General features: G+C 43.2%; 1 protein-coding gene across 1 annotated transcript in view; it reads right to left on the bottom strand.

Annotated features, from left to right (window-relative positions):
* Positions 1–15,296, bottom strand: part of MAGI2 (membrane associated guanylate kinase, WW and PDZ domain containing 2) — a 783,782-nt gene that overhangs the window by 107,212 nt on the left and 661,274 nt on the right. Inside the window, exons 11-12 of the mRNA XM_040971367.1 lie at positions 9,364–9,395; positions 4,033–4,222 (exon numbers count right to left, since the gene is read on the bottom strand). Of these exons, the coding sequence (XP_040827301.1) occupies positions 4,033–4,222; positions 9,364–9,395 (222 nt within the window). The remainder of the gene's footprint in view (positions 1–4,032; positions 4,223–9,363; positions 9,396–15,296) is intronic.

The raw sequence follows: 15,296 nt of genomic DNA, 5'->3' as shown, positions 1-15,296 counted from the left end.
CAGTATTGTATTGCTATGTGTGTCTTTTTATGCTCCCAGTGTCACAGAAGGTTCCAGTGAGCTTGATGAACCCCGACTAGGTTTGATTTTTTTTCTCTTGGGAAGAGCTGAGCAGAGCCCCAGACACTGTTTAGCATTTTCCACGTTGATGGGTGTGGACCCTGCAGGGGATGCCTCTGAGAGCTCTGCCCAGTGCTCTGACGTAGGAGGCACTGCCTGCCTGGAGAGCAGGGAGACACTCCTGACCTTTTTTCCAGCCAGTCCTAACTCATCTGGAGATCTTCCCAAGACAGGGGGTGTTTCTAACTTTCCTCTCCGAAGCATGAACCTGTCGTATTCTGCTTCCTGCTGGCCTAGTCTTCTATGGCTGTCTTCGTTCATCTAAAATTAGAGCATTTTGCTCATAAATGCGCCTTTATTAAGATGTCCTGTGCGGGCACATTAACATGTCAGCATAATCTACTCAAAGGAGTCTCTGCAGTATTTACATCCTTTGATAAATTTCTATCATTTGTACAGGACTGGTGCTTTGAATCCAAATCATTCTTTTTTTTTTTTATTGTTACTAACATTGTATTATGCGATACAGTTTTATAGGCACTGGGATTCCCCCCACCCCTCCCTCCAAATCATTCTTGACAGCCTTGGAGGAACAGGCATTCTGTAACTCTGGCTCATGGGCCATCTTTTTATTTGGTGATTGCAACCTACCCAGGAATGTAAGTGCATAAATAAAGAATCACTTTAGCCTTAAGTGTGGCTCTAATAGAGGTTAGCTTGAGATCACCACATGCCAGAGGACTAAATCAAGAATTGAATTTAAGTAGTTTGGGTTAGCATTCTCTGCCATAAATACCCAGTGGTTTCCTTTCCACTGTATCAGAGTGGAGAGGCACAGAATACACAGAACCAGACCTAAACGGTATGTGTTTGTCAAAGGACTAAGAAGAAAATGGCTGCGAGTTTGAACATTTTACGATTGCATTAAAACAAAAGTTAAACAAAAGTTTGAACACATTTTATGATTGCATTAAAAATAAAACCTGCTGGAAGATGATGAAGAACAGGCTGAACTCCGATCATTAATTAAGAAAAAAAAAAAACCCTTCTCTTTTAGGATTGCTCAGAAAGATCAAGGGACAGAATGAAACTTTTTAATACTTGGAAACAGAAAGCTTGTAGCAGGCACGCTTATGTTCTGTGATGAGAACCTAGAGCCATTAGTCCATGCTCTCTGATTTGCTTAACCTGCAGGGGTGGAGATGCTGTGTCTGAGCTCTGTATTTCTTTCGTATTCCGTCCAGCATCACGAAATGATGCGAAAGAAAACAGAAGGATGGGAAGGCAAGGGAGCTTGTCCTCCTTGTGCATCATGAGAGCTGTGACCCTGAGAGCATGACCATGACCTTGGAGCCATCAGAGAGAGCTGGTGAGAACAAGAAGCAGGCAGCTTGGAGTACCATGGCAGCGGCAGCCGCGGGGCACAGACACTGTGGGGTGGGGCATCAGGCTGCAGAGGCGGACGGGGAGGAAGAGTGGAAGTGAGAGTTGTAGGAAGGTAAGGTTGATGGGTTTGGCTCTGTCTGTTAAGCATGACAAGACCCTGAATCCAACCAGGGGTTGTAGGGGCAGGGTAAAGAGAATCAAAATACCTTTAGGGTTGAAAGAGGGTCACAGCCAATTCCTGCCTCAGAAAGTGAGGAGGACACAGCGGCTATCAGAAAACTGTCAACAGAAACCTGGCACTAAATACCAGCATGTCCTTATCCTGAAAGAACAAAAGCTTTGCATTGGTTAGGGTAACTGCAAACGGCTGGCAGCCAGTGACTGGTGAAATGAGAAGAGATAGGAAGCAGCCTTCTTACTGCTCCCTCAATGTAACCTCAAAGTCGAGCATGCTGTTTTAATTAGGCAGTGTGTGTTTCCACTTCCTAAGCTGGAACCTCCACAAGTCCCTCTGTGCTGGTTTATACTCATCCTTCTTATTTTCTTCAGAATCTCTCTTATTGTTTTGTACGTGTCTCCACCACACTGAGAACAAAGCAAGTATTCAATAAACAGTTGGTGGGCCCGGCACGGTAGCCTAGCAGCTGGTTCTAATCCAGGCGGCCCCAATTCCCATCCAGCTCCCTGCTTGTAGCCTGGGAGAGCAGTTGAGGATAGCCCAAAGCCTTGGGACCCTGCACCTATGTGGGAGACCTAGAAGAGGCTCTGGGCTCCTAGCTTTGGATTGGTGCAGCACTGGCCATTGTAGCCGCTTGGGGAGTGAATCAATGGGTGGAAGATCTTCCTCTCTGTTTCTCCTCCTCTCTTTATATCGGACTTTCTAATAAATAAAAGAAATCTTTAAAAAAAGAAACAACAATAAATAGTTGGTAATTGAAAGCAGGAAAGGTGTTAAAGTCTGAGCTGACGTCTCTTCAATTTTTTTTTTCAGTTGAATGAACACTAATATCCTGTGTTTCTCTCCACCCCCTGACATATCACAAGCTAAGATTACCAACTTTGTTCTCATTCTACCATGACAAAAGCAGTCTGAAGATACAGTCCCCTGAAGATGCTTCCATTGTTCACCCAGAAAGGGAGGGATGAGATAGAATAGCCCTGGTACAGCTCATTAGTTTTTCAGAAAGTGTGTATGGGGGATTCAATGGGATAAAAATGATATCTCAATGGTCTACTGTCCTAACTATTTTATCAACCGAAATTACTTCCACAAAAGAGACTTGGTGGATGGGAAAAGGTATAATGCTGGCTTCCCTCTTTGCCAGCTGGGTGCTGATTCTTAAGCCCTGAGCTCATCAAAGGAGCAAGCAGAATTAAGATCCTCTGAGGCGACACACCATTGAAAGCCTGCCATTCCTGTTTCCGATGATAAGGCTGGCAAGGAGACGTTGGCAGAATGCTGGCGCACCATCAATGGGAACGCCAGGGACCAAACCTTTCTCACTGGTTCCTAGCATACCCTTTCGCCAGATAGATTCCTGTCCTCTCACATGTCAAGATGCCCCATAAGAGCACCAGAAACGCCTGTGTCGTATCAAACGCCTTTGGCTTCTAATATTTATAACCTGCGATGGAAAGTCATTAGGGAAGTATTGAGACAGGCTCGACAAGTGCACGCACAGGCGATATTCCAGGAACAGCACACAATGGGTACCACCGTATCCAGTGACACTTGGAGGATGAAATCCTGGGCACCTGGCTCTGAACTGTTCTTGAGACCAGGGGAGGTCACGGCCATGACTAGGTTGGGACATTTCATTCTGGGCCATAACCTTTCCAAGAATGCATTTGGGGGATGGGCGGGGTGCGGGGGGGAGAGGGCTAAGAGACCTTACAAGCTGCAATCTCAAAATAAGATGAAACAGATTAAAACCTGCCAACATTTCCTCTTCTTTGGTAACTTTGGCGGAAGTTGCAAACCAAAAAAAGAGGCAAAAAAAAATTAATGTTTTGGATTTTTTTTTTCTAGGGCTTAGGGGCAAAAAACTAGGAAATACATTTACAATGGAAAGATGGATCAAGCTTACTCTATCAATAGTTGTTACAATTCCACTTAGGAGAACAAGCTGAAGTACCTAATAGCAACGTATTTCATAATAGTTGAAAAAAATGTTTAAATGAGATTTTAAAAAATGCCCTTATCACAAACAGTAAATGTTTGACATGTGCAAATTAATCTGATCATTGTGTAGAATGCTTACTTAGCCTCACCTGATTATTTTACAACGTGTGTAGGTATCAAAACATATTCTACCTCATAAACATAGTCAAGCATTGTTTGTCATTTAAACAAAATCAACACTCTGAGAAGGGGGACTGGGAGAAAACCAGGCCATTCCAATGTCAGCTCTTCCTGTTGAGGATCGCTTCTCGGCCTTTTGGCTGAGATCGGATGGAGCATCTGTTGAGATACCTCTGGATCTCAAGATATAAAAGCATGCCAGATCACCCAGCCTCAGTCTGTGGCCTGGCAGGACACGAGCAACCCACACCATATACCCTTGTGTTAACGCGGCTTGCACTTACGCCTACTTTCATAAATGGCTCTCGATTTCTCGTACAGCTCATAGGGGTCAGGCTTCCGTGGGTCAAAGGCCTCTGTTGAGTCGGGGAAGGAGCTCCTGTGGAGGGCGGGTGGGAAGGGCAGGTTCTGTGGGATGGCGGGAGCAGACAGACTGGTCTGGGGACTGCCTTGATTCTCCCAGCGCTCTGTTATCTGAAAGGGAAAGAGAACAGAGGAAATGACTGGGGGGGTCAGTTCTTCCTGGCCATTTCCCCTTGTCACCTTTGAGTTGTCTTTCTTGCTTTGCAGAGTTTGAAACATCAGTATAAATGCTTTGGGAGACAAAAAGATTCCATACCCGTGCAATAAAGCACTCCAGATCATTACCAAAAAAAAAAAAAAAAAAAAAAAAAGATGCCAGATTTAGAAGCACAAACTTAAATAACCCTATTACCTGTTTACCGGTGATTTCCTTGGGTCTGCTCTTTTTAAAATAAAATAAAGATAACATCTGTCTGAAGTACCCAGAAATGCCTGGCATCATTTGTCCCGTTGCCAAGATGGTCTCAGTTTATTTCATGAAATCTACTAGAGCAGGCGTTAGTCTGCACATACCCATCTGAATATCCCATCGGTCTGCTATGTTTGTAGCTTTGATCATGTGCGTTACAGGGTCTACATAAACAGTGATACAGCCACCTGGCATTCAGGACGGCTGCTCAGAGAGCGCCAGTCTAGTGATCTCCCCGCTCAAGTGCTGCTGCTGTTGTCACTGCTACCCCAAGTTACAAAGGAGCTGAAGGGTACTTCCCAGCTGAACCTGACCCTCTACTTGGAGCACTGTGAAAGAGGTGAGGCAGTGACTAATATTATTCTTTTTGTGGCTTCCCTGAGACTATCTATGAACAGTGCCACCTTCACCTAGAGTCAACCATCCTCAGTCACACTCAACTTGACCTCTGCTTAGAAGGAGCCTGAGGTGTGTGTGTGTAGTCAGCTCAGGTTAACCCAGCCCAGCTCTCAGGATCAAAGCTACACTCCCTAGGCGCACGGTGGGTTTCCTAAAGCTCATCCTGCTCCTACACGAAGGTAGTCGGGTTTTCTCCTCTTCTCTAGGATTTGTCATACATTACTCACATTCCTCATCTCTTTTTCTATCTCCCATGGTCACCATTTTCCACTCTGCATCCCTTTCCTCAGTACACGTGGTACTAGATTCAGACGAATCACTTCCTTTCCTGAAAGGTTTTTGTGATCCAGCTGACCCCTCCTGGGTACGCTGGATGGCAACCTCTGCACCGCCTACGCTTCTGTTGCACCACTCCCCACACTCCACACCAACAATAAGTTGTTCTGTCCATGTGTCGGATATGTCACGGTGGGAGCCAGGGGCTGCATTTTCCCCATTGCTGCAGTAGTGACACACAGATTGTACTTGGAAAATGTTCAGCGAATGAATGAATGAAATCATGAATAGAACAGGGATTTTTTTTTTTTTAACTAGAAAGTTCTGATATCCACAACACACTGACCTTGACTGAGTCATAACTGTCTGTTCCTTAGCCATTGTGCTGCCTTTGCCTGCAAACAGGTGCTGCTTAGGGCTTTGTCTCAGATACTTGCCTGTCATGTGCCACTATTCTACAGCTGGCAGGGATGTGAGGGACCAGGCATCCCAGTGATTATGGATGGAAGACCAGAGATCCCTCTGGCTCACCCTGTCCACCTGGAACTGTGTCCAGGGTGTGGATCGAGCCAGTGAATTGGGAAAGAAACGGGTCACTGACTCTTCTTTCGATAAAATTGACTTCACATTGTTGTTTGTGTGGACTGCTGCCCGAGATTTCACTGGAACACTTTATATAGCTTAATGAGGACAGAAAATCTCTAATCTACACCAAATCCTTCCTGTCAAGCATAATTTCTGCAAGTGCAGGGAGGGGTCAGTATCTTGTTTGAAGTCTGGCAGTTTCTGGGAGACACGATGATCAGACACAGCCTATTATTGTAACAGGGGGCTTGTTTGCATTAGAAGACATTGCAGGGGAACAGCTGGTAAATATGGTTAGAGCTTCTGCACATTATTTGCTCAGTGGGTCTTTTGCCCCTGCTTAGTTAAAAGTTTTAATTCACCTGATAGTAAAATTCACATGAGAAGCCACTCTGGGTTTCTTTGGTTGTCTCCTCTGGGTAAAATGGCTGCTAACAGACTTCAGCCACCACATACACAGGCATTTCAGTTTTGACTTTCTCCCTTGCATTTCTAAACACAAGATACCAAATGCCAAAAGTAACTATATTAGCATTGTGCTCTGAGCAGCTGTAGCATCCCCTCTTTGCCTACACCTCACCCTGAGGAGGATGGTCTGATACCCACACGTGCCGTTGTGGTGCACATACTGTTCACATATGCGCACTGGAGCAAATATGCTTCCAGTGAAATATTGGCATTTCTGAAAAACAGTCTTGAAACCGCAGAACAAATAATGCTTTGGGCTCTGTGTGGGAAGTTCTCTGTGGCAGAGTGACAAATGCTACCCTTTCAGGGGCATTGGTTGAGAGCCCAGCAATCACAACCTCTCCTTGTGACATTCATCGACATTGGAATCACTCCGTCAGGGCTTCTCAAAAGCTGGTGGGGAGGGTGCAGAAAACCCCTGTACTCAGAGAAGGCACAGTTACAGTCCTGCTCTTGCCAGCTGCGACCCTGTTCCCTCCAAAGTGAATTATCTTGTGACTTTGAGCCAGAAGACATGGAGCAGACCACTTGTCCTGGGGTTGAAGGTCATTGTAGCGCTAACCCGACTCTAAGTCCTGAAGGGTGGTCCTGTTAGCTCCTCCCTCATTCCTCAGACACCTTGGCTGCTGGAGTTCTGGCTTTCTTCCTGGGACACTCTGTGTTTGTCTCCATCTTCAGGAACCTGCTGGAGCTCATCTTGCCCTCTTGCCCAGGTCCAAAGGATTCTCTTATTCTATCTAGTGTATCCCTGGCCTGTCCAGACTGCATATCACCTGCCAGATGTTTATCTGTCATCAAGGTGTCTTATTTGGCTTCTCTTGGCCCAGTGATGTGCAAACCTAGCTTGAGATTTGTAAATATCTCACTAGAGTAGGAAAAATAGATTTGCAGTGTTTTCTATTTCTAGGAGAGATTTGTAGCTGTGCTGGTCTTGGTGAATGAAGGAATGATGGACAATATGAAGGAAAACCACTGAAATATCAGTGCTAAGACTGAAAATACACCCTTCCTCTCCACCCATATTCAGGCATCGAAAAGTAAAACATAGAAAAATCTATCCATAATCGTGGGTTATAATATTTAACCCTAGTTTCTGATTCTAGGTCGCACAGAGGGAACAGAGTGCTTATAAATAAGGTAGTTTTTTTCTACCCATAAAACACCGTGTCTAGAATCGATTTTATTCGTAGAAAAGCTGGGGTATGCTAAACTCATCACTATGATTGGCAGGGCTGGAAGATAGACGCATCAGAGTGGATTAAATATTTGAAGACTTGAACTTGAATCTCTCCAGCTGGAGAGACTGAGAACTCACTGCTCGTTAGACAGAAGTGACTGTTTTGCCATGGATCAGCTTAAGATGTGAGTGAGTAGGGCACACAGCATCCAGGAGTGACCCAGGACCAGGAGGAGGCCAGTTCTTATCAGAGGAACACTTTGTTACTGGCTAGAGAAATCATCAGTGCTCTTCAGAGGAGAGCGCGCGCATCTCTGCAGAGAGTCCGTGGGTTGCTGAGTTTGTTTCAATTGTTTTCTAATGCTAATTTCATAATGCTAGCTTCTTAACTAAGGGTTCATGCACCAAAGGCAGTTTTCTACAGAGATGGTAGCTTGCATTTTGAAGTTCAGCATATGGAGGCACTATTTTGGCACCTAATACAGTTTAAGCTAGAACCTTCACAATGACCATCTGATGGGGTGTGTTACCTCTGTTTTACATGTAGGCTTCCAGTTAGTTCAAAATCAGAGAGTTAGCAAGAGGAAACAAAATATGACCCCAGAAAATGGGCTTACAGGTTCTGCACCTCAAGTATTTATATGATACCGCCTTATGTTTCGCCATTGGTCTGAAGGATTTTGGGCGGGTTCATGGAGGCTATTATTACATCAGCAGTTCTCTGTCTTCACTCGGTCTAGGATCTACTCGTCCTAGCCTTAGCTTTGGTGAAGATGCATGGGTTTAATTGTCCACCGAGTTCTATAAAACTGTTTTTGGAATTATTGACTATGGATGCAATTACTGTAATGACAGCAAATGCTGTAATTACACCAAATGACATAATTTGTGTAAATGTGGTACACAGAAGGAAATCACTGGATGGCATAATTGTAGCACTGTGATGAGGTTGCAAAGGTTTCTTGCTAAATTAGATCAAGACGTACACAGCCCCAGAACACACATTAAAGTTGGGTGGCGAAAAGAAGGAACGATTTAGAAGTTGGACAAGGTAAACTAAGTTTCACGTTGGTGCACACCCTCTTGATTGAGGACATGCTGGGTGAGAGTGTTTGCTTGGCCACCACAGCCAATCCAGCTGTAGATTTTGGACATTCTATGCAGGCTAGACCTTTGTAAAACACCAAAAAATGGGATCCCAGAACATCAGTCTCACCTTCTGCAATTTGGACAATGAATAGTCTCAACCTGTAGCCAATAAAATGCTTCTAACTACCAAGCCAACTTGGCTAACCTAGCCTTAGAAAAACATTGCTAAAATCCACCGGTCTGCCATGTAGGCATCAAAACTCTAGGATGTTTCATCCAGGGGAACAGCTGAAGAAGGTGCAGCATGTAGCACTCTGAGTGATTGCTAGGTTTGGTAGAATATGTATTTTCACATTCCAGGCTTATATACACAGAGCAAACACAGAGACCTATATAACTCTCACACATAATTAGATATGTAGATATTATACACATAAATATATAGGGTTAGATTTCTTGTGAATCAGATTTAATTTACTGGTCAAGATCTCCAAGGCTATAACTTACATTGTTTATAAAAATTCCATATCAGAAGGACCATGTAGTATTTCCAAAGAGGAAAACCAGTGTTTCTACACCATTTTCGTTACACCAGATGGGCTAGTGTTTGCACGCATTTTTTACAAAGTACACATTTTTTTACAAAGGGTGGGATTGTCTGCGTAGAAATGGAAGATGATGTTATATGTCAGACCAAAACACAACGAAGGGACACGAAGCACTTGTGCTTTGGGCGTCTTCTAATCTCAGAGGGAGAGGGAATCCCGAAGCCACCCAATTCAAGTCTTGTCTAACAGGATTGCAATAGTAGCTAGAAACAAAGAAAGAAGCATAACAATTCCAACTTACAGGCTTTGGAGTTTTCCATGGAGAAAAGAAACCTGTAATAAAGAAAACAATATTTGAAGTTTGAAGATGTACCCCACTCTTATTTATGGATGGCATGATATTAGGGTCACTGTACTTCACATAAAATTCATTCATAACAACAAAATTCTGCCTGGCTGTATCATTTTCTCAAGTATTTTCTCTGGGATTGCATTCATAACACTGAGTCTAAGAACACATCCTTTCTGGCTACTGAGGATTCCGAGGCAGAGAGGGTGAGTGACCACTTGACAGCTGTCAGTTGCTTGACGAGGTTCAAGTCGGACGATCCTGAGGGATTTCCACCACACAGCCTTAATGGGGGGTGGGAACGGGAGAGTACACACACAGAAAAGTGTTGATTTTTGATGGCCTAAGTCCCCTTACTCGGTATAAGAAATGATTTTTGCTTTATGCGCCTTCTTCGTGTAGTTAAAAAATCACAACCCATCACCATGCTGAAATTTAAAAACATGTGTATACCTATATTATGAAAATGACTCCACCGTAAATTTTTTATGTGACTGATTACAAACTGAGACTTTCCTCTAGAGCAGATTTCTATTTTATTATCCTTCTCTGTGCTAGCAATATGCTTTACAAGAAGTTTCAATTGTTTGTTAACTGAATAAATCATGCATTACTGAGGTTTTTTTTTTTTAAATCAAGGGTAGTATGACGATTAGACTTGACCCTATTTTGATTTGAATGATTATGCAAATAATTCCAAGGAAAGGATACACCAATTCTCTCTTGATGGTCCTTTGGTTATGCTGTCATATGGAATGAGATTTTTTTAACAAGGTGTAAAATCTAACTTAGAAATAGTGGGGTTATGGCCGAACGGGGTTACTGGTGCCGTATACCAGTTGTACTATTCTAAAATTAATCTAACATATTGAAAAAAATTACCTTCTTTTCAGATTGAATCTTCCATCTTTCATCAATTTGCTCTCACATTAATGTCGGCTGATGTCCAGCAAGTTGTTAAATATCAATGAAATGGTGATGATCTGCTATGTATTACATATGGCCCTTTAAACTGGAGCTTATTCAGCTATAGCTGATGACCGTAACCAATTTATAGGAAAATAGAATCTATCGATGTCTGGATATACAACTATGTAGATACCTAAAAGATACAGTAAAAACAGTACTTGCAGTGCACCACTGTGAAGAGCTGACAGTGTGTTCTATGAAATGAGAGGAAATGTATAAATCATCACGTTCCTGAGTTTTCCGTAGAACCAGAGTTATATCAGCTCAAGTATAATAACCATTTACCTAAGGAGCTCGGTACAGTTAGCACTTTTTCCATTTCTCACACTATACTTGTTCACTCTCTTTGAAAATGTCTCTGTTTAAAAAAAAAAAATCTGACTTGGTTTTGATTTAACTATGAGGGTTTTTATCACATCTTTCTTGGAGTCAAAAGTAAAAATGACAAATACATACATTTATCCCCATGATGCATTCTGCAACCTGTCAATGAAAATAGCTTGAGCAGGAGCTAACGAGTGAAATAATAATCTAACGGTCCTCTAACAATTATTTCCATAAAGGATGAAAAGTTATTGACTGGCTCATGGAATTGTCAGTAAGCAGTTGTTTTGACACAAGATGTCATTTCTCTATGCTGCTTTCTTTGTGCTACCACCTTCTTTCTAGAAGATTCTGAGCACTTGCTTCTTCATATGCCTCGGGTGAGGCATGGATATGGAGGAATCTGCTCCAAATGAGAGAGCTGGGGAGGTCCACCCTGAGTCCCTCATCACGAAGCTGGGGAAAATGCCCCATGGGGTGGGAATGGGACTACTGGGTAGGGGGTTCAGTGGGAGCTTGTAGTTGTGGTCACATGATTTCTGAAGCAGTAGAGTGCAGGAGTTACACACCTAGAACATGTGATCAAATGGATTCAGATCCCAGCTCCAGCTCTATGGCTTGTTGACTGTGTAGTGCCATGTTACATAGGGACGTAGCATGAGGGGGGTGTCCATGAGCCCCTGGGGAAATGGAATTAAAGGGTCATGTGGATTTCCCTGGAACTTTTCGAAGCCCTACTGTAAGTTCTTGGGATTGGCTCAAGGGCCCTGAGAGATTCTGGGTATGCTCTGTGGTTCATGTCTGGGTGACTTTGAGCAAGTTCATTAACCTTGCAAAATCTCAGATTCCTTATGCGAGGGCTAAACACTATGGCTGTGCTTATAGTCCGCCAATATAAAATGGTTTGCGGTTCCATTCTCTGTTTTTCATGCATTTAGAATTCTTTTGGCATAAAAATGGAGGTCTGCCCCTCAGTAAGGTATTCTATTTATTTCCATAAGCCATGTATCTCTATTTTTTTTTCTTTTAGTCATTTCGGGCTTACTGTTTTTTTATTATTTTTTTTAAGCTGCTATTTGCTGCAAGGACTATGATTTGTTTTTATCTGTTTTGCTTATCTTTTCCAACTTTGCTTTTATCCTGTTACAGTTTTCCGTTAAGTTCCTCGTAATCATGATAAGGCGAGAGAGGTTTGATTTCTAGTATGATCATTACATTATCACTGTTCTTTCATTAGGTGTTGCTAAAGGTGTTTGCCTGCAACTATCAGACAAAGATCACGTGGGATTTACCTAATTAAGATGGTCCCAGTGGTCACCTCAATTCCTTCTGTCCTATTCCATCTCCATTTCTCTATTGTTTTTCGAGTTTCCTTTCAGTGCAGTGTCCTCAAATACTATTTTCCAAAACAGTGAGTGTTGTGACAGGAAGATTGGGGGCCTCTCAAAGATACTTATGTCATATGTCTATGCTGCTTAGATGGCAAAACATAAGCTTTCAACCTGCAAATATTCTTTCCTGTGGAAAGAACATCTTGGTTCATCGAGGTGGTCCCATTCTAAGCACCTGAGTCCTTGGAAACGGGGAGACTTTCCTGGTGCAGGAGAGAGACTGGAGGAAGCTTGGCTTGCTACAGGTGGCTTTGATGTAGAGGAAGGGCGCCCCAGCAGTGCTAACGTGTGAGGCCTCCAGGCTCAGGGAAACAGGAGTGCATTCTCCACACGATACAGTTTTCTTTCAAGTTATGAGAGTTCTGTTTTGTCCTGTAACCGCTGGTAGTATAGAGGACCAATTCGGTGACGTTCGGTCTTTGTTTTTGTTTTGTAACTCTTTTCTCCATGAATAACTGATTTATGATTGAAAAAGAACCTTCATAATGCTTTCTGCATTCCAAGATTATGCATAAGCATGCATTTATATTTTCTGATTTTTTGTTCTTTTCCTCTGTTCAGAGTAAATTTAATATTGTTTTTTTTGCAAAGCTATTTATTTTAGAGTTAAAGAGGGAAGTGAGATGGAGAGAGAGAGAGAAAGAGAGAGAGAGAGAGAGAGACTTCCACGTGCTGGTTCACTTCTCATATTAGTGCAATGGTACAATGGTTAGGGTTGGACTGGGGCCAGGGTCAGAGCTTGGGTCCAGATCAGAAACACAATTCAGGTCTCCCGTAAGGTGGCAGGAATGTAGTCTCTTGAGGCAGGGACTCTGCGTCCTAAACTCTGCAGAAGCAGGAGGCTGGGGTCAGGAGTTACAGCCAGGTGTTGGAACCAGACACTCTGCAATGTGATGTAGGTACCTCGACCTGTTTAAGGCTATGGAAGCACCTGTGGTCCAGAGAAGGTTCTGCAATAGAAACAGGCAACTTGTGCTTGAGGTAGGAACGTGTCAGCTTCCAGAAATGTCCACAGCCATCTCTGAACGCTAGAGGCCTGAGCGACAGGAATGGGATGTAACATCCGTTACGGATGCTGTTAGAAGAAAGTAGCCAAATTGTGCCTCTGCTAGGGGAAGGACATAAATAAATATGCAATGATCGTTTTGGGGAGGGGGAGGAGAATGACTGACGTAATGTTAAAATGGGAGTGGGGAACGGCTTTCAGTTCTTAGGCCAGTGCTAATGAACCAGCTGCCTGGAGTACTGTATAAGGATTTGAGACTGGCTCAGCAAGAAAGACACCTGATGTTAGTTAGCAACCCAGCCATGGGGAAGAGGGAGAGGGATGCCAGTGAACCCTGGGATTATTATTTTATTACTATAAGAGCTGTGTGGATATATCTTTAATAAAATATAATAAATCCTTCCGTGGATTTGACCTTTACAAATGCACAGCAGGTGGGTGTCTTTGGGAAGTGGAAGATTCTCTAAGTATTAATGCTATGAATAAGACTGTAATGGGGCTTTAGAGGCCCAACAGCCATAATAGGCATTAGTCATTCTGGCTTCCTTTTCTTTTTCTTACTGATACATATAAAGTACAATAAACCCCAGCATTGACAGAAGGAATAAAGACACCCAAGTTAGAGATGAGATGTAACAAGTCAATGCTAGGTTTTAGCATAGTGTTTTTAAAATACTGATTTGAGAGAGAGACAGAGGGAGAGAGAAAGAGAGAGAGAGAGAGAGAGAGAGAGAGAGAGAGAGAGAGAGAGAGAGTGAGCTGGTTCACTTCCCAATGCCAACGATGGCGAAGGAAGGATCAGACCCAGATCAGGAGGTGAAACAGTCTGTGTCTCCCACATGGGCATCAGCAATCCAATACTTGACACATTTCATGCCGCTTCCGTGAGCATATCTTGGCAAGGGACTAGAGTTGGGAATTCAGGGCTGGAGGGAGGACTCAAATCCAGAAAATGACATGAAATATGAGCATCCCATCAGGCACTGTAGTTACTAAGACAAATGCCTGCTCTGGCTTTCATGAGGAAAATATCTCCCGAATATTTTCTGAAGTCCAAGGGCAGTATATATGTTTTACTTATAACTGCTACCATTATGATTCAAGTGGTTGTTACTTTCCAAATATTATTTTAGTTCTCACATTCAAGGCTGCATCTGAGTAATCATCACTGAGGTACTGTCTGATCCAGTCCACCTGCCACCTGCTTCTGTTCTCCATCTGTTTTTTACACTGGGTCGAGTCGTCTTTTCAGAGCAAAAGTCCGATCACGTTACTCACCTACTTAGACTTCTGTAATCAAGCTTTTCCAAGCTTGTCAGAACAAAGGAAGAGTCTGACAAGAACCTCAATGTGGTCCCCATCCCTCTGTGTGGCCTCACCTGACCCTCACACCTTGCTTCCATTTGCTTTGCTCTCTCTCTCTCTTCCATATCAGGCTCTCACATTCTTCTGCCTCCCTCTTAGCTTGAGGCGTGTAGGCTCGTGTCCCTGCGTTAGTTACTAGCTAACTCCTGTGTCTTGTTCAGAGCTTAGTTTTGGGTTTGCTTCTCCTGGGAAGGCAGGTAGACTTCTCCATGCTAGACCCCATGGGTGGAAAACCTCAGAGGTCTGTGAACTTCAGCACTCCTTTTCCTTCCGTTTTCATGAGCTGAAATCACCAGTTGGTAAAGTATTTTGGCTCTTTCAACAACAACAAACAAGGTTTAAACCATTTTATAGTACAGTCCTTGAGATTACAAATCTGAGATGAAGGAATGAATTGGAATGGGACAGAGGCTGGTGTCTTCTGTAATTTTCAGCATCTGTTGCCTTCAGCTGATTCCCCCAAGTCTTTGCTTTTACCTTCCCATTGGGGTCTTTCGGTACACCCCTGTCCATCTCCAAATATCCCCTTGTTTTATAAAGACACCCATGCTGCAGGATCAGGAGTTCACTTGATGCCAGTTACCTCTGTAATAACCCTGTTTTCCAAATAAGTTTACATTTAGAGATTCTGAGGGCTGGGATGTTAATGCATGCATGTGGGGTTGAGGTAGGGAACACTGTTCAATCCATAACAGTCCCCTATGTTAATGCGTTTGAGCCAAAGTTTTTGCACCTGTTAAGATCAAAACAAAGGCATAATGATAATGACATTTTCCCTTCATCTTAAGTCTCAATGTTTGCTGCATTTCTGTGTGGCAGGTTAAATGGCC

The sequence above is a fragment of the Ochotona curzoniae genome, unplaced genomic scaffold (assembly GCF_017591425.1).
Source record: "Ochotona curzoniae isolate NIBS_2020 unplaced genomic scaffold, NIBS_Ocur_1.0 contig_21, whole genome shotgun sequence".
In the NCBI taxonomy this organism is placed as follows: Eukaryota; Metazoa; Chordata; class Mammalia; order Lagomorpha; family Ochotonidae; genus Ochotona; species Ochotona curzoniae.
Note: the sequence above shows the minus strand (reverse complement) of the source record. Positions and strands in the feature narration are given on the sequence as shown.